This window comes from Glycine soja, chromosome 19 (genome assembly GCF_004193775.1).
Source record: "Glycine soja cultivar W05 chromosome 19, ASM419377v2, whole genome shotgun sequence".
In the NCBI taxonomy this organism is placed as follows: domain Eukaryota; kingdom Viridiplantae; phylum Streptophyta; class Magnoliopsida; order Fabales; family Fabaceae; genus Glycine; species Glycine soja.
In genome coordinates, this window is record NC_041020.1 from 47,577,563 (window position 1) to 47,596,241 (window position 18,679).

General features: G+C 33.8%; 3 protein-coding genes across 3 annotated transcripts; 1 reads left to right on the plus strand and 2 right to left on the minus strand.

Moving 5' to 3' along the window:
* Nucleotides 1-741: 741 nt before the first annotated feature.
* Nucleotides 742-2,373, minus strand: LOC114399275 (anaphase-promoting complex subunit 13-like). Its single transcript, XM_028361429.1, has 4 exons — nucleotides 2,237-2,373; nucleotides 1,868-1,980; nucleotides 1,710-1,763; nucleotides 742-1,134 (listed from the first exon to the last, which is right to left on the minus strand). The coding sequence occupies exons 2-4, from the start codon at nucleotides 1,941-1,943 to the stop codon at nucleotides 1,073-1,075; spliced, it is 192 nt and encodes a 63-aa protein (XP_028217230.1). The 5' UTR covers nucleotides 1,944-1,980; nucleotides 2,237-2,373; the 3' UTR covers nucleotides 742-1,072.
* Nucleotides 2,374-3,217: 844 nt separating this feature from the next.
* On the minus strand, nucleotides 3,218-8,746 carry LOC114399084 (DEAD-box ATP-dependent RNA helicase 3, chloroplastic-like). The gene is made up of 10 exons (XM_028361188.1): nucleotides 8,253-8,746; nucleotides 8,027-8,160; nucleotides 7,493-7,907; nucleotides 6,722-6,820; nucleotides 5,966-6,190; nucleotides 4,936-5,313; nucleotides 4,525-4,665; nucleotides 4,307-4,402; nucleotides 3,859-4,190; nucleotides 3,218-3,710 (listed from the first exon to the last, which is right to left on the minus strand). The coding sequence occupies exons 1-10, from the start codon at nucleotides 8,661-8,663 to the stop codon at nucleotides 3,626-3,628; spliced, it is 2,316 nt and encodes a 771-aa protein (XP_028216989.1). The 5' UTR covers nucleotides 8,664-8,746; the 3' UTR covers nucleotides 3,218-3,625.
* Nucleotides 8,747-11,800: 3,054 nt separating this feature from the next.
* Nucleotides 11,801-16,595, plus strand: LOC114400582 (transmembrane protein 184A-like). The gene is made up of 6 exons (XM_028363097.1): nucleotides 11,801-12,148; nucleotides 12,247-12,320; nucleotides 13,537-13,686; nucleotides 13,983-14,268; nucleotides 15,110-15,343; nucleotides 15,865-16,595. Exons 1-6 carry the CDS (start codon nucleotides 11,993-11,995, stop codon nucleotides 16,222-16,224), a joined length of 1,260 nt encoding a protein of 419 aa, XP_028218898.1. The 5' UTR covers nucleotides 11,801-11,992; the 3' UTR covers nucleotides 16,225-16,595.
* Nucleotides 16,596-18,679: the final 2,084 nt, after the last annotated feature.

Sequence of the window (18,679 nt, forward strand, 5' to 3'; positions counted from 1 at the left end):
ACTTTTAATCTTTTATATTGAGACATCTACTTTTTTAATGAAGCTACTTATTTTTTCATTCATTTATTCAAGGCAAATGTATGCTATTATTTATTAAATTAAACAGTTCAATGCTGCTTTGTGTTTCAAATTATGCAAATTTGAATAATCAAATTTTATATAGAAAATATAATTATGAAGCGTTTGGGAGGCAACTGCTCTATTGCTCCTTTACATCCTTTTTTTTTTTTGGTACAATCCTTTGCGAATGAGCTGGTGTTTTTAGCATTTAACGTCAATGGTGGCCTCCTACCATTTATTGCATGAAACTTAAAAAAGATGTTCATCTAAAATTACTCAATAGTCAATACACTTTCTTTTAAACAAGATTATGACAAGTTAGCACCCAAGAATCTATTGGGAGCCAGCACATGCACATGGACTCTTGAACGCTAATACATCCGAGGAATCTGATAGCAATACAAAACCAAAGTTGCATAACATGAAAGAATGATGAGTAGACTTAAAAAATATACAAAATTGATCATCAGAACAAAATTACACAATTCTTACGAATCAGAATAGTTGTTTTGTTTCATTGAATAAATTTTACCTCTAGTACCTTTAAGACAAGAAAGTAATTATGAATACAGCTAGTATAATCAAGTTTAAGTTGTAATTGTGCGTTCAACTTAATTATTGTTAAAAACAAGAAGCTATTTTTTTAAACAGTAAGTGATTCCAAACAACACTACTACTATATTTTGAGAAACTATGTATTATTATTAAACATATTAATATTACTTTAACATAACTTAATACAGGTGTCAGACTCCAGAGCATACCAGTAGGCACTGGTTGCCCTAAACTTACTTCAACCTTGAAGCAAAAATACAAAAGTGCTTTCCTGACAGGCACAGCAAACATTAACATTCAGCAATGACACCACAATTCCTTAATATAACCTTAACAGGTACTAGTAGTTGATAAGTTACAATCTATCGGGGAAATAGAAAGGAAGATGCCAAGTCCAAATAACAGGGACCATCTACTCACTAAGTACAAAACACAACACTGGTTAATGATGAAACTTCTATTCTTGACCAAAGGCAAGATCGTGCCAAGCATCCAGATTAACTTGTTGCGTCTCCTGATCTGATCAAGATACCAAAGCACATGGTGTTAAATGTTAATAGTCAAGAAAATCCGAAACAACCCACCAGACTAACAATAATCATCTCACTATTATTTATCATTACAGATGTCCAAACACAAGCTTTCTTTCTAGCAACCATATTTTTAGCACATCAATTTCATAGTTTTGTATCTTCTTCTAAGGGTACTATCAAATGTTAATGCACAAATGTGGAGTTATCTTTCAAAAAACTCTTCAGCGTAATTGGGTGAGCGTTTTTCTGAAATTGATTTTGAAGTGGGCTGATTTATGTTTAGATAATTTTATTCTAAAAGTAAGTTACTAGTAAAGCTTAGTATAAATATTTTTATCCAACACATAAAGTTGATTCAACTCAATGAATTCTTTAGTGCAAAAACCCAACATATGAACGTTTACCGGAATTCATGATAACTAGAATTTCAATTTAATTTTAGACGATGCAACATAAATCCAAACACTTAAGAAGTGTTGAATTGAAAATGATTTGATAAACCAAGGTGAAGAAACAGATTGTGGAGAGAATATCATTGAATTGGTGAATGAAGAAACATACTTGAGTCCTCAGTATCATCTGTCCTTACAACCAGTGTTGGGGGCAGTGGAAGATCTGTAGAGTAACAGCAAGAAAGATCACATCAATATAATGCAGAAAAAGACTCATGAAAAAATAAAAGTAAAAAGAAAAAAAGAAAAAAGAAGAAAAAAAGATACCATCATCAGGGAGAGTGTCTCTCATCCATTCCTCATCAACAATATCAATTAGAATTCCCAAACTCAGTTCTGCCATTTCTTTTTCACTTTTTACGAACGCACCGTCTTCCTTCCTATTCAGTGTCAACATAACATCATAACTATTGAAATTGTAAAATGAAATAAATAAATAAATATAAATGCCTATTTTATTAATACGCAAAAAAAAGTGGATGCTTCTTATGCAAAACCTAAATTTTAATTTGCTTCAACAGAAATCTGTTTATAGTTTCTTAAAACCCACAGATTTGTCGGTAACGAATAAAGGGTGCGTAAAATGGGAAGAAGGAATGAAATTGAAGAGTGGAAAAAGGAGAGAAGCGAACGAACCTCAGACTGAGAGGATCAATTTGAGAGTACCGCCGCTGCCACTGTCTCTCAAAGTAAAAGGTTTCAAATTATTAGTATTAACATTTTATAAGACCGCGTTAACGTTAGCGTTTAACAAGGTGAACTATTTTCAAAATGCTTGCCTTATTGTCAGATATAGATATCACGCATTTATTGTGAAATTGTATTTTTAAGGGTTAATCAAGATATGATAAAAAAAATCAAGATGAAGATTTTAATCCTTTTAAAATTTATATTTCTGTTTTTAATTTTTATAAAAAGAATTATTATTTTTAGTTTTTAATTTATTTTTATTCATTAATATTTGTACGTAAAATAGGCAAAATTAAAGAATGTATTGACCAATAAATGAAAGAAATTAAGAACGAACAAATTTAAATTACATTTTCTAAATTGTCACTACTTTACTAACAATGGTTTTACTCAATTAAAGATAATTGTGATTTTGTACCAAAACAACATGTTGTAATATTAGTTTTTCTTTTAAACGTTTTTGTTTATAACATAAAAACAAGAAGTAATTAACACTTGAAATCACAAAAAAGTTAATGATAATATGATGCTTACACAATAAATCTTTATATTTAAAAAACGAGAAGTTTTGCACTTTTAATTATTAGATCTATCAATCTTAATGGCTCAATTAAAATATTTTACTGTAACAATGATATTTGTTTTCATTTTTTTTTTCCCTATGACAGTTACTCCCTTAAATTAAATGACACTAGTGTTTCATTTTGAACAAAAATATAATGCATCATAGTTTTGGCCTTAATTTTTGGAACATTTTAAAATAATCATTTGACTTCGTTTTACGTTATCAAGTACGCAGTACATTGTTTTTTTTAATCTTAATTACATGTGTGACTTTTTTATATCATTATGCAGAAAACGATGACATTTTATGATTTTATTTAATACTTGAAAATATGACGCAGGAAAAGTGAATGAAAATGAATCTTCTGCATAAACCTTTGGGATTTCATCTTTCATTCATTTTTCCTGTCTGTTCCTAAACCAGGAAGGTTCAAAAAGATGTTAAATACTAGTAGCATGGTTAAAATAGAATACAGAACCATACAATCCCCCAACTCACCCCAAAAATAAGATTACATAACCATACTGTTAAGACTATTCTTTATCCAATACCACTTCCCAAAACAAATACTAAATTTCATTGAGACTCAGGACGAAAAACAGAGGTCCCTATGGAGATCACGCCAACACGTGAGATGCAAATTAATATCAATTCTGTAACTCTTTTGAGAAGCATCTTTCAATTTTCCGGAACCCATTAGGCCAAAAACAGTGGCAGCAAGCAGCTCACGTCTTGAACAAAGTGGTGCCCAAAAATAAATATGTGGGAACTTAAAAGCTTCGTCTGTTTGAAGGGTTTGGACAATCTGATGCACGATGCCCGGATTCTCCGCAATTAAAACAGGCCCCTCCAAATCTGCAATGCACATTCATATGTCATATCAGTTACACAGAGTAAATATCACACAAATGGGGCTTATAATAATTCGCACAGGAGAAAAAAAAATAGCAAACAAAATTTAGAGTTATTTAACATTGTATGATGATTTTAAAGAACACCAAACCTGTCTGATGATGAAGGCCTGCTTGATCGTCTACTACCTCCAATTAGCCAATCATCCCCACTGCTTCTACCTGCTGCTCGAGACCAGCTGTTGCCAGTTTTAAAATTTCTACCACCTCTCCAACTAGATCGATCACCAAAGTCATCATCATCAGAGTCTTCCCCATCCCATCCCCGTGAGGATTTAAAACCTCTCCGGTCCCTAGAAGAAGAACCTCCCCTAGAACTAAAACCTCCCCTAGAAGTAGAAGACCCTCTTCGGCTACTTCTATCTCTATCAGAGAACCTCCCATAGAAATCACTTGGAGGCCCATCATCTTGCAAAGGAGGTAGCTGCCAATACAGAGTAACATTAGCAATGTGTTTATATAATCAGTTATACAGGAAAAAAACAGGCAGAGACAACAAATAATTACAAAACAAAATATTAACCAGATATTGTAATTTACCTTGGTGATCTTGGAAATGGTGTTTCCAGGTGGTATGTCCCTATTAAGTAACTCTTTAGCAATTTCCTCGGGAAGATCAAAAACGGCTCCTTGAACCTGATGTTAAGTATTGGCAATGTCAAACGGTTTGAACTGTGTGGGTGTGTTCCCAATAGGATCGATGTTCCAAGTAAGACAAGTACATAAAATAAATAAGAGAAAATAACTCAGGTACAAACCCTTTCATCTGCAATTAAATGGATTTTTCCAACTTCATCAGCAGCTGCAGAATAAACATCAGAAAGAAACCCAGTGACTGATCTTGCTGAAAAATATCTTCTACTATCTGAATCTCGAGTTAGTTGCAATGTAATCCATCCCTGACATACAAAACAGTTTTAATGAGATAACACAAGGTTTCAGAAATAGCAGCATACTTGTGAAAGATCAACTTAAAAACCATGCATCACGTTGTGCTTGTTCACACAAAAAATACGTAGATAATAACTGAACACAAAAATAATAAGACATCATGAAATATCTACAGGCCATGCTTTATAACCTACATGAACTAGGGACCAACCGTGACACTAGTTTAAATGCTTAAGATGTAGATCACACTCGATTGGAAATATAAGATTTCACAATACCTGTTCATGGGTGATAAGAGACCGGGATGATGGTGGTCGGGAGAATCCACTCAGTTGTGCAAGTGCAGCTGCAAGGGCACTTGTTCCTTGTTCTTCGATCAGTTTCTGTGCAGTAGGGGTGAAAAACTGAACAGACTCGGGATGAACTCCACAAAGTGTGGCAACAACCTGCTCAGCAGATGCCTCCAAAACCTCTTCCATAGCTGGTGAACTAACAAATTCAAACTTGCAGCCTACATCACGTTCAAGGGATCTAACCGTTCTCCGCTGGCTACTGGTGTACAACAGAATGGCATTACCTTGTTTTCCTGCACGCCCAGTACGACCAGAGCGATGTACGAAGGTCTCAGGATCATTGGGAAGCTCATAATGGATAATCTGAATGAAACAGGTAAGATCAATAAGCCTTTCAATATGTTAAGAACAGATAGCATTTCAGTACAAGATCAAGACATTAACAAGAACCTTCTAATTCAGATATAGATTTTAAACCTCTCTAAACAGATTCAAGATTGTGAAGAAATAATCAAACAACAAAATTAAAATAAACACATTTATGTCCACGGTTTGCACATTATATCAAATATAAAATTCTAACTCCTGAGTCAAATGAGACTGTGTACAGTGGAAAAGATTGAAGAAACAGTCAAATGTAGTGGAAATCATATTAACAAAATGGGAAGCCTTAATTTGACTATAGCAAGCACCCAAAACTTAAGACTAGACAAATCATACTTCAGAATAGGCAATAAAGTTCTAGTCCAGTCTAGGGATAAGACAACCCAAAACCCAAACTAATAAACCCTGAATTCCAAAAAAATGATAGCTAGATCCTGAATCCACAATTGAAACCCCCAATCACCAGCCTAAAATTACTCCAAGTGTTTTGCTTTATTATTACTTCACAGCCTTAGTTGGCATTAGATCTAAACTAACAAATAATAAAGCTGGAATTCAAGCAGATTCATACAGAACCAACACCGGAGATCAGATTGCAAAATGTAGACTGCAAAACATCCTTTCGACTTACCAAATCAACATTGGGAATGTCAAGTCCACGAGCTGCAACATCAGTGGCAACAAGCACTGTGAATTTTCCTTGCCGGAAACCATTCAATGTTCTCTCTCTCTGATGCTGAGATATATCACCATGCAGTGCTTCAGACATTATACTATTTGTTAATGACAATGATACTTCATCAGCATCTCTTTTTGTCTGTGTAAAAACTATAGTCTTCCCACCCTTTGCATAAACCTAAAAGACAAAGGAACAGTAAGTGAAATTATTGACCCCTCACCAAAAAATTTCTTCATGAGTATCCTAAAGCAAAATGGTACAATGACACCATGACAGGAAATAATAGTTTATAAAACATCAGAAATAGAAAATTAACTGATTCGATATATTTTAAAATTTAAAGTGACAACAGTCAGATGAGTTATAGAAAAGAATACATTGCCATAAGTTTGTGTTGAGTGCATAAAATCCAGAAGTTAGATAACTAGGAAGTAATGCATTTGATAAATTTCAAAACAAACAGATAATGAAAATGATGGATTTGTTAACTAGAGTTAACAAAAAATATATTAGATCATCTGTTTTAAATACAATATTGTACTCAACATTCAACAATAACATTTGATCTTTAACGGATACATTTTTTGGTTACCTAAACTAGTAACTGGTAATATTATTTAAAATAATGACTAAACAGAACCCTCAAAATGCAAACTGAAGAGATTAAGAACATCAAGCTAAGATAGAAAAATTTCACTGACAACTTACAGTTACAAGATCAGAAAGAATTGTCCGCTTTGAAGTGGCAGTGGCTGCTATAGCATAAAGTTTTATCCCTTCAGCAAGCTTTTCCTCTTCATCACCAACCTTTTTAAAAGAAAAAGAGAAGGCATTATACTCGTGATTGTGATTTTCAGATTAAAATCCATCATAATCAAGATTCAATTCTCATCCTACGACAACTTAAACATTAATATGCACAATTATGCCTGAATTATTTGATGATAAGGTCAGGAAATGCAAAAGTAATTAAGGCTAATGCTAAATAGAAAGAATTTTATGACAAAAGAACAGATGCGTCTACATTACGATGTAGTCCAGAAACATAAATGTTTCCTTTCTTTTCTCTCCAAACACAGAATGCGTCCAAAACCAAACAGATGGCAGGTTTGTGAGAAGAAACTTCACCACATCACCACAAACTTCAAGTTACTCAGCACAGATATGAATATGACAACCATCTATTTTGTCACATTTAGTTATATGAGAATCTAAACCACACTCTGGAAAAGATCAAAAGACAACTCTGGAACAGCATTAGATAATGTCTTTTATAATTAATTTCAAACCAGCTTGCATAGAACAACACAAACCGCATATGCATATATACTGGCCAAAAACACTTGCGTATGCAATGCTCTTCATAAAAGCATTCTTTGTAGATATAATATTGCTGACACAATCATATGCTGTACTATCTGCTAGCAATGCACACTCTATATAATCAGAGTAGAGAAGCCAAAAGTAACAAAAATTTACCAAATCAATTGTGAGTGGATTGTTCAAATATTTTCTCGCCAACTTCTTCACCCAACTGGGCATGGTAGCAGAGAAAAGCATGCTCTGCCTCTGAGATGGAAGATTCTCCAGAATCATTTCCACATCCTCCTCAAACCCAACAGCAAGCATCTGGTCCGCTTCATCAAGAACCAAATATTGAACCTCACTGAGCTTAAGGCTGTTCCCGTTTATCAAGTCAATTATTCTCCCCGGTGTCCCAACCACCACGTCAACACCGCGCGAAAGCGCACTCTGCTGAGTAACATAAGAAACACCACCGTAAACACAAACAGTGCTCAGGTAAGGTGCAGATTCTTTTATCTCCTTCTCCACTTGCTTCGCCAACTCTCTCGTAGGAGCAAGCACCAAAAATCTCGGAAGCCTACCAGACCTCCTGCAACAAAGTAACAAATGCATGCACATGACTATGATGTATAACTATAGGTTTAATTAAACCTTAATTATTATATTATACATACATGAAGCAAAGTGCAGCACATGAACAAAAATTACCTGTGAGAAGGTGCGTGCTCATCTTCAGTGAGGCCTTTAATAATTGGAATCCCGAACGCTAACGTCTTTCCGGTACCGGTCTTCGCTCGCGCAATGATATCTCTACCTTCTAGTGCAGGTACTAACACCGCTCTCTAATCACACGCGAACAAGAAAAAGAAGCATAAATTGCTGATGAAGTAACCCTAGCAAGTAGTAACAAGTAAGGAAGAAAAGAGAAACGAACCTGAATGGGGAAAAGTTGAGTAATCCCACGGCTCCGGAGAGACTCAACGAGACGCGAGGGCAAGTCGAGCTTGGAAATGTCGAGTTCGTCGGGGTTAACGGATTCGGCGGCGGAGGAGGCGCGGGTGAATTGGTCGTCGTTTTGGTCGAATTCGCGGGCAAGTCCTTTGAAGGCTTCTTCGCTGAGGAGGGAGGAGTTGGGGGTGGCGACGGCGGAGGGGACGAAAGACGGTGTAGGCTTGAGGCCCGGGCCAGTGGAGTGGCGGTGGGCTCGGAGGAGGTTGTTGAAGTGAGACTTGGAGTCTAAAGATTGCAACCTAACGGAGGAAGTGGAAGCAGTGCTTGGCCTCTGGTATAGTTCGAGAGGGGGTGTTTGGTAAATGGAGGAAACGCCTATGATAGAAGAAGCCATTTTTGGAGACGATAAGGGGTTTAGCAGAGAGGCCACGTTCTTCTTTGGGAATGTATGGCCCTTCCAATCTCCACCTCGCTCGCTTTAGTGAACATATATATACACTATAGTCTCTCCATTATTTTCATATTTTTAAATTGCCCTTATCCACCCATATTCCCAACTTGTTATAAAAAGATATTCATATTTTTTTTAAAAGATATTCAAGTTTATATTTACATGTGAGAGACTTCGGGAGTAATTAGAGCCCGTTTATTTTCAATAACAATTTGGTAGAGATGGTAAAATTGGATTGGTTCATTGATCTGCTCCGATTCAACTAAAAAGTTAATGATAAAATTGTATTTTTGATTCATGTGTCTTTAATTTCGGATTTTGTCCCTCAATAAATTAATTCATAAATTTTGTCTTTTTATTGCTTAAAATCATGCAATACTGGTTAACGATCAGTCGTTAACCGTTAACAAATTAAGTTAATCATCACGTGTCACTTTGTTATTGGATATGTATTATGCTTTGATTGGATGTCAATGAAAGATGAAATACATTGTTATTTTCATTTATCAATCTAAACATGACATATGACAATCACCATCCAATAAGAATGTAACACATGACAGTCAACATTCTTTCGTAACACATCTCCTTGTGGGCTGGGGACCAACATTGCATGAGTTTAGAAGATAGGAGGACAAAATTTGTGAATTAATTTACTAAGTGACTAAATTCAAAATTAGAGACAAACTGAGGGATTAAATTTATAATTTTACCAAAATTATTTATCCAAATAAAATGATCTAATTTTGACCGTCTAATGGGTTTATTTGATGAGGATAAACTCAAAAAATATAGGTCCAAATTCAATAATTTAAAATTAATGGCTTATGTAAGTCTTGAATATGTGGCATTCACATTATGAATATAACACTCTAATCAATTGAGTTAATAAATCAATTATATTAAAAATATTAATATCAATAATATATATAACACTAAAATTTCTAATACATATTTAATATACATGTAATTTTATATAATAAATTTTATAATAATTAATTTTGATTTAACAATGTATTTTCTTTTTACCAATTCGTAAGCCTCTTACAAATTACGAGCATTATGAATTGTGTGTCAATCCTTATGGGTTATATGTAAGAGTATTTTTTATTTTTCTCTGCTAGGTGTATCGTAAAAACTGTTTGGTGCTGGAAGAAAATCTCCCATATGGATTAGCCCGATGGGCCACTGGGTTTGGCTGGAAAAAAAATGTCCATATAAAATTCAGGTTGTCCGATCCAATCTATTTTCACGTTGGACTGCTAATCCATTTTTTCATGTCTATAATTTGGTTTAACGGACGCTCTAATCAAGTGTGTCTGGATTGTTGGGAGAGAATAAAAAAAAAATTTACACTTTCTTAGACACAAAAAATTCACACCTTCATATTTGGGTAATTAACATTTTTATAACTAAGAATGTTTGTTTAAGTATTGATGTATAGTCTCTTGCGATCATCTCATATGAGTAATCACGATTATATGTTGGGGGATGGTTTGTCTTTACTCCAAACTTATATGGAAAAAAAAGAGTTAACACCTCTGTATAAACTAAAGTTGTCCATGTTCTTTAACAATGCAGCAATTCTACTATGAAGTAGTTCCTAAGGATTTGGATTTCATAAATTGGTACTGATAAATAAAAATGAATAACTTAAATTGTATATGCATATGTTGAATATAACTAGTGTGTAAAATATATTTCTAAAGAAGTGGAAGAAAAAATATTAAAAATATCCAATTGAAAAGTTATAAGAGCGAGAATCTCACCCTCAAAACTTGAAAAATTAACTTTATGAGGAAAAATAAGTGGTCTGATTTTATTTTATTTATTGGAACAAGTTGTCTAATATTCATCTAAAAATTATGATTGGCTAGTTGTGTAGATGTAATTACAATGGGAGGAAATTTGAATCTCTTATCTCTATCTCTATCTGTTAACATTTTTTTTTACATATAACATTTACTCATATCAAGAGAATTCTTTTGAAACATGCTAGTTTTAAGAAAATGAGAGCAATTTTATGTTAATTTTTCAATGAAAAGATTAAATTATGTGTGTGTGAAATAAATAAATAAATGTATTTCATGATATGAGATTTGAGATTGTAAGTGAATGAAGTTCAATATTGTAATTAAAATGAATGATTATTTTAAAATTAGTTAAAATAATCTAGACTGATTGTATAATATTGAACGATCAAAATATATTAATTTCACATCGAAGACTCTCACTTGATAAATGCCTTATACACATGAAATAAATCAAATATAAGTAATCCATTAATAATCGATAAGTATTCATAGTACAACTATTAGTTTTTTTTTAAGTAAATGAACATTTTAGTTTCTGAAAATGTAAAAAATAAAACAAAATTGTGTCACCGTTAACTTAGGTCTATTAACATTGGAAAATTTACCTATGTGACATGTAAAGACAAAAATGTCATAAAATAATTGCTCATGTAGCATTCGTGGGTTGATATGAAGTGATGACTCATAGGGATGAAAATATCAAGATAATTTTTGGCTTTGTTACTACTTGAGTTATACCTAAACACATGATCATTTATCCTTTGTTAATTTTTCTGCCAATCTCCATAGCCACTATGAAAGAGCATCATTCTTATGTTGTTTTGTGTTCTATTATGACACGCAAGATAAGAAAACAATCCTCTTTTATTAGTAATAATTTATCTTCTCTGTTACTAATTCGAAAACGTATTTGCTAATAACTCAAATGAATGGAGGTGAGATAAAAATAAAAAAACACCCAAAGGAAAAGAAAAGGAAGGAAAAACATGAAAAGAAAAGGGATATAAAAAATTATTATGACAAATTATGTCACGTGGACAAACTTACTAACGTTAACGAAAATAATTATTTAATTTTTTTTAGAGAATATGTTAAACTAGAGTCTAGTCTAAGTCTAATGTAATAACGTTAGTTGATGAAGTTTCTCACAGCGTGTAATGCACGCTTGGCGTGAGCGTGTTGGGCCGGCGGGCCAGTTGGTTTGCGAAGAATAGTATGTAAAAACTGAAAACCCAAAAATCATATTATTATTATTAGCGTAAAATAGCTGTTATTATCAGATTTCAATTTTGTTTTTCCTTGGCAGCAAAGCCAGCCAGCAGTCCCCATTGCTGTGCCAGTGAAGCATTCATTCATTCATCTTCTAAAACTTTGATCATTTCGTGGATCTTCTGATTCTTCGATCTCGATTCTGGTTAGGGTTTACGGTTTTCTGAAGGGAAGAGAAGTTTGCCCAGAATGGGGATTCTGGTTCCGCTTTTCTTCCACGTCGTCGCTTTCATTTGCACCGTTGCAGCTATCGCTTTGGCCGTTCTTCACATTTACAGGCACCTTCTCAGTTACACCGAGCCCACTTATCAGCGTTACATCGTTCGGATTATTTTCATGGTCCCGGTCAGTCACTCACTTCTTCAATTCATCTACTAGATTTTTTTCTCTCTCTCACTTGCCCAAAAAATGTGTCTCTTATTTGTTTTAATTTTCATTTACAGGTTTATGCACTAATGTCATTCTTGTCCCTTGTAATACCCGAGAGTTCAATCTATTTTAATTCCATTCGGGAAGTGTAAGTTCATCTGTCTTTTCAATATTTGGTTGTTGCTGATGTTTAGTCTGAGTTCCTTTTTCTTTTTCTTTTTTTTTTTTGTTGTTGTTGTATATTTTGGTTTTGATTTGTGTGATTAATTGTTACCCGTGATATATGAATTACATATTGTTATTCTACACCAATTGTGACTTCCAAAGCCTCAGAAGTAGTTATCGTCTTTCCATTCAGAAACCCCTTTGGAGTTTTGCTATATCGAACTATCTCATCTGGTACCCTACTCTAGATAGAGTTCAAAATCCAATTTCATTGGATAGAAAAATGTGTGTAATCCTTCAAATAGATTGATTTATCATTGGAGCATATCTGAAAACATGTTATTGGGGTACTTAAATTTTTACCTTGTTGGTCAGTAACTTCCAAGAGATATGGGAAAAATGGGTAAAGGCTGTTTGTGATTGCAAAGTACCTACTAAGCTCAAGGGCAAGCTTTATTTTATTGCCATACAGCTATTCTCTGGTACTGATGGTAAATGTTGGGTTTTTAAAGGGATAACAGGAATAAAGGCGAGCGTAGCATTAGTGAGAATGTTAAAATGAATGTGTGGCCACACAAAAAAGGAAATGATAAAAAATGTTTACATACAAGGAGATATTGGTGTAACACTGGCTAAGGTGGTTTGTACACATACAAAGAAGACTACTGGAAGCACTAGTGAGGAGAGTAGATTGGTCTTGTGAAAAGGGGGAGAGAATATTGGGAGAAGTTAAGAGGGATCTTATGGTAAATAATACCTCTGAAAATTTGGTCTTTAAGTGAACTGAATTACAGTTTGTGTTTCATGTAGCCAACCTCACCTGGTGGCTAGTGGTATAATAAGGCTTCTTCTTTCGTCAGTAATTTCCAAACAATGCTTAAGAAAAGTAACATTCTTCCATTGTTGATGGGACTGAGGTGTTATAGGTGGTTGCCACCACTGCTGCAGGCTGCTGCAGTGCTTACATATGCAGTCACAAGAGTGGGAAGGCAATACCCCCTCCCCCGTTTTTTCTATTTAGTGTGGTTTTATTCTCTTGTACATTCTTCAGTGTACTAGCCTACAACATTTTAGTTTTGAAATTTAAGTTCAACTTGCTAATTTTTGTGGTCCGTTCAAAAATTATAATGAATTTTGCTGATCTATGTTTATTAGACTGGTGCAATTTCTTAATGGATTTCTCTTGTCTACTGTTTCAGCTATGAAGCTTGGGTCATTTATAATTTTCTGTCACTGTGTCTGGCATGGGTTGGTGGTCCTGGAGCAGTTGTAATAAGTTTGAGTGGTCGAGTTCTGAAGCCATCATTTTGTCTGATGACTTGTTGCTTTCCTCCTATACCGCTGGATGGGTGGGTTTGTATCTGATTCATATTTTTGGATGTGCCTGAAGATAGTTATGTATTCCTTGAAAACTATCCCCTGATTTTTCTCTATGGAGGTTTTTTTTAATTACCTAACTTTTTGTTAGTTGAAAGTACTAGGATGATACATTTGCCACACAATATGGAGATTTATTTTTATGGATTATTGGAAAACGACCTAGACATCCTGGAGATGCAATGGATTTTAGTAGACTTCTAACATGGTGGCATGACATTATATCATAACTTATATTCTTCTCTCATTTCTAGAACTTCTATTTCAGGCGTTTCATACGTAAATGCAAGCAAGGATGTCTGCAGTTTGTGATTTTGAAGCCCATTTTAGTTGTTGTTACACTTATACTTTATGTAAAGGGGAAGTATAAGGATGGAAATTTCAATCCAAAGCAGTCATACTTGTATCTTACGATCATTTATACGATCTCGTATACAATGGCACTCTATGTGCTTGCTTTGTTTTATGTGGCATGCAAGGATCTGCTTCAGCCATTCAATCCAGTTCCAAAGTTTATTATAATAAAATCTGTTGTATTCTTGACTTATTGGCAGGTAATTTTATACCTCATTCATTTTTATGGTCTATTATTTTCTTTTATTTTCAACTGTACGTTGTTTCTGGTTGTAAGGTAATGTAGGAAGAACAGAATAAAGAGTGACATTTTTTGGGTACATGAAGAGTGGAAGTTATATTTCTGTTATCTTTTATTCTTGTGACCATTAGAAAGGATGTGAGTGTCATGTAAAAAGAGGATGCCCTATTTATTCTTGAGATGAGCTGCAATTTGTTTGGAGCAAATTTTTTTAGCCTCCGTCTCTTTAAAAGAAGGAAAATAAGAATGTTGCATCTTAAATCCTAGGATATAAAATGATATTTCTTTAGTGAACAGACATTGGATATGCACTGGATTTGTAACATCTTTGCTAGTTTATGTACTAGAAGTTGGATTTGGTGTGTGAGTTTTCTTCTCATACACCAACATAGTTTAAATTTTAGGATTTGATTTGTTTGTGAAAGTCATCAGTCACCTATAATTTTCATCTTCCCTCCTGTTGTCTTTGTTTCTCTAGTTTTTATATTTTCCTTATTTTACTTAATGGTATTAACTTTTTTGAGGCCACTGTTAAGGGCATAGTAGTTAGAAAAGTAATAAAAAAAAAAGAAATGAAACTAATGTACTATGCATGTGTTACGACATTCATTTGATATATTGCCAAGTTTAATAGCTTTATCTTATATTGTATTTATTGAATGCACAAAGTTTGCGGTGTTATGGGATTATTTAGAATTTGAAGATGGCTATGTTATTTTGGTGTTGCTTGGTTCGGCTGTTTTTTTCTTTTCACTTTTGAAGTTTGAAGCAGGGTGACATTTTTCTTATTCATTTCTTAGGGCGTGTTATTCTTCCTTGCTGCAAAGTCAGGATTCATCGAGGATGCTGATGAAGCTGCCTTACTTCAAAATTTTATCATTTGTGTTGAGATGCTTGTTGCTGCCGTAGGCCTCTTTTACGCATTTCCATACAAAGAATATTCCAGTGCTAATATAGGTGGATCCCGTGGTGTGACAGCTAGCCTTGGGCATGCTTTGAAGTTAAATGATTTTTACCATGATACAGTCCACCAGGTGAGTCTCACTTTGTATGTTCTCTCTGTGGTTTATGGACAGTGTTAACATAGCATTTGCATCAGCCTTTTTTTTTTTTCAGTAAAAATATACTATATATATTAATTGAGTACCAGTGGTACTGAAAAGTACAAGTTACACCTTCAAGCTGGTTTCGTATCAGACTTTATGTCTGACCTAAACCAAATGATGGATATATAAATATGTAATACATATATTTACTATAGTTTCCTATTCTCAATTTCTTGCAAACCCCTCGCTAATGTTGGATGACCATTGATTATAGTGAATGTCAAAACCCTTCTCCAAATGTCTGAGCCATGTCCATAACAAGAAAATAGCATCTTCCTGAATTTTATTTGCATTAAACGAATCATTGGAAAAAATAATGCTGTTTCTTTGCTTCCAAATGGTCCATGTCAGTGCATTTTTGGTATCCTGGGTTCTAGTTGAAATTTCTGACTCTTCTTTGCTTTATATTTTCTCTGCTGATAATCTGATACCACTTAAACCTGTGGCAGTTTGCACCAACGTATCATGAATATGTTCTCTATAATCACAGCGAAGGTGAGGAGGGAACTAAGAAGTACAGGTCACGAACTTCTGTTCCAATTGGCCCAGAGATGGATTCTGTAAGAAATAAACATATGTCTGGAGACAAGTTAGATGACATACAGCTCTCAAGTTTGTCTTCTACCAGTAGCACTCCTTCAAATTCTGGTTCCATTCCTGATGCTTCAAATTCTGATGCAACGAATTCTTCCTTGCTTGTGGATATGTCCAATTCTGTTTCGGAACCATACGACTTGACCTTCATTGACTTGGATGTATCCAGTTACCCTGAAGAGGTTCCTGCGGCTGATAAAGCTGGTGGTAGGTGACCATGAGGAATATTCAGAGCTAGGTTTGATGGGAAAAATGTTATCGCTTGAGGAGATTAGAGGGGCGTCAGACATATCTTCTGTGCTTGGAAAGAACGAACTATGATTGTGGTTTCTTAAATCCTGGTAAAGGAATTAAGCAGATCATGTGGGAACATACGTTTGTGCAAACTACCTTAAGCGTCTAGTCGGCCTCACTGCCAAGCAAAATAGTTCTTGATATTGGTCTCTGTCTCCAATTTTTGTGTGTCCTGTGTGTAAATTGTAGATACAGAACTTGTTGACATGCCTCAAAGTTCAACCATGGAAGATACTAAAAAAAAAGATTTAGAATTAATTGATTTTTTTCTCCCATGCACCTTTTTGATACCTGTTCTTGTCGGTTTCAATGTTTATAGCAATGCCATTGTCGTTATTTACACTATTTTTGGAATCTGGTTATATTTATTGTGTTTGATACTAATTTGAGTAAATTGTCTGTGACGACAAATTTTAACGGAGGAGTTGACGAGTCCCAAACGGTTTAAGATTTCAAATTCTACGTTTTCCTTAATTCTAATTCATTTGTTAGTTTCTTCATCTTATACTACATCTATTGAAAATAAAATCAACTGATGTGACCAAAAAAATTAAAAGAAAAGTATACCGAGTAAAACGATCTTTTTTAAATTTGAAAGAAAGTGCAGAATGTAAATCTCGCGTACGAAATTTTTTCAAGAAAGTCGTTGATGAATTTGTAGTTGTATAATGTCAGGATTCAAGGACATGAGAATGCCATAGGGTTTGATCTTCAATCGATATTAGTTTGAGTTCAATTTAGATATATATTGTACGAGCTCTTGCGATGCCATCGTTGTGCCTTGCCTTATCGATCCGTTGCATAACCATTTTAAATAGCATTTCAAAACATTTCTCATTGTTTAGATATTAAACTTATTCATTCTATGTTAATTAGAAAGCACTTGGCTAGCTAATCCTGCTTATTACTTGTTTATATGCATACTTTCTCAGAAAGCTCATAACCAACTTTATGAAGAATACTGATTAGTAAGGAAGCTGATAAGAAAGCATGAGAATTATATTTGTATTCTTCAAGAGCATCATTGGTTGATTTATTATATCTGCACTGCTGCAAGCTTAGTTTTCTAAGCATATTAAACATATTAAGCCTAACTAGCCTAAGGTAAGGTGCACAGAAGCTTGTCATTTAAGTTGCACACTCTTGTTGGATGTTTGCAACTTTGCATGTGTGAGCTGATGGGTTACACAACTGTCTTCGATATTTACGATGTTGTTGTTGTCCCGTGCTGATTTCCATGGTATACAACTTTGTACTATGCTAAATTTAGCATCTGCATAACCATGCTAAAATTTCCCATGGCCATTTTGATGCCCGAAAATAATTTTTGACTTTCTAATGGTCATGAAAACACCTATAACATTTAAATTAAATCTTTTTGCTATAATTCTCTCACAATTTGACAACTTTTATTTATGTATTGGTGGAAATAATCATGTTTATCAATTCAATAATAAATAAGAGGAAATAAGTGAAATTTCATATCAAATAATAACAAATTTAAAATGTGATAATTCACTCCCTTGTATTGTTTATATTTGAATCTTATGATCGTCTTAAATCTTGTGTTCGTGAGAACATATGATTATGTAGGTGATTTTAAAGAATTTCGTGTTAGAAGATGTTAAAAAATAAAACTATGATAGGATGTAACATTAGTATACGTATTTCTATATTATTTATATAATGTTATGAACATGTTATTTTATTTCTTAACTTGTTTTTTTTAAAAAAATTGGATGATTTTACTTTGGATTAAATATGTTTTGATATTTTGATAAGTTTTTAATTTGATAATTAATACAAATGTGAACTTTTTTATTCACGTGAAATCTTTTATATTTATTAAATAAAATCTCTTTAATTAATTACAAATTGTCATATATAATATTTAATAAATACGTATGGGTGTCACAAGGACAAAACTCATCACCCTCTCTTTGATTGGCAACGAAACTCGATTGTTTATCTAATTCTTTGAACAAGTATGCAAAAAACAAGGTTACCTTAATCCAATTTCTTGTGCTACTAATTGCTCATATTTCCAATTCATAAAGCCAATTATTATTATTAATGTTATTACTCCTGTATCGTAACGTAGAGATCATCATGTTATCAAAAGTTTTATTATATAGCCATTTATTCGGGTTCCGTTAGGTACTGTGTACCGCTGTTGTCACTTGTGTGCAAAGATTAGTAGCCTTTCTTGCATTTATTGTTACACGCCAAGAGATACGCTTTAGACCGTGACCAACATTACCAAAGCTTTTTTCTCCCTCTGATGGGAAATTTCATGATATGGTTAAGTTTAAAACAAACGTAACAATTATCGAATACGTCTAATGTCTATATACGCGGTATAAAACAATTTGGTAT

Bases quoted from the DNA above. Each gene is read 5' to 3' on its own strand.
- LOC114399275 (XM_028361429.1), bottom strand. From the start codon at position 1,943: ATGGCAGAACTGAGTTTGGGAATTCTAATTGATATTGTTGATGAGGAA. The intron at 1,764-1,867 runs GTATCTTTTTTT...GTTACTCTACAG, and splicing joins AGACACTCTCCCTGATGATG to ATCTTCCACTGCCCCCAACA. The intron at 1,135-1,709 runs GTATGTTTCTTC...TATCTTGATCAG, and splicing joins AGATGATACTGAGGACTCAA to ATCAGGAGACGCAACAAGTT.
- LOC114400582 (XM_028363097.1), top strand. From the start codon at position 11,993: ATGGGGATTCTGGTTCCGCTTTTCTTCCACGTCGTCGCTTTCATTTGC. The intron at 12,149-12,246 runs GTCAGTCACTCA...TTTCATTTACAG, and splicing joins GGATTATTTTCATGGTCCCG to GTTTATGCACTAATGTCATT. The intron at 12,321-13,536 runs GTAAGTTCATCT...CTACTGTTTCAG, and splicing joins TTTAATTCCATTCGGGAAGT to CTATGAAGCTTGGGTCATTT.
- LOC114399084 (XM_028361188.1), bottom strand. From the start codon at position 8,663: ATGGCTTCTTCTATCATAGGCGTTTCCTCCATTTACCAAACACCCCCT. The intron at 8,161-8,252 runs GTTCGTTTCTCT...GCGTGTGATTAG, and splicing joins CTCAACTTTTCCCCATTCAG to AGAGCGGTGTTAGTACCTGC. The intron at 4,666-4,935 runs GTATTGTGAAAT...TTTGTATGTCAG, and splicing joins CTCTTATCACCCATGAACAG to GGATGGATTACATTGCAACT.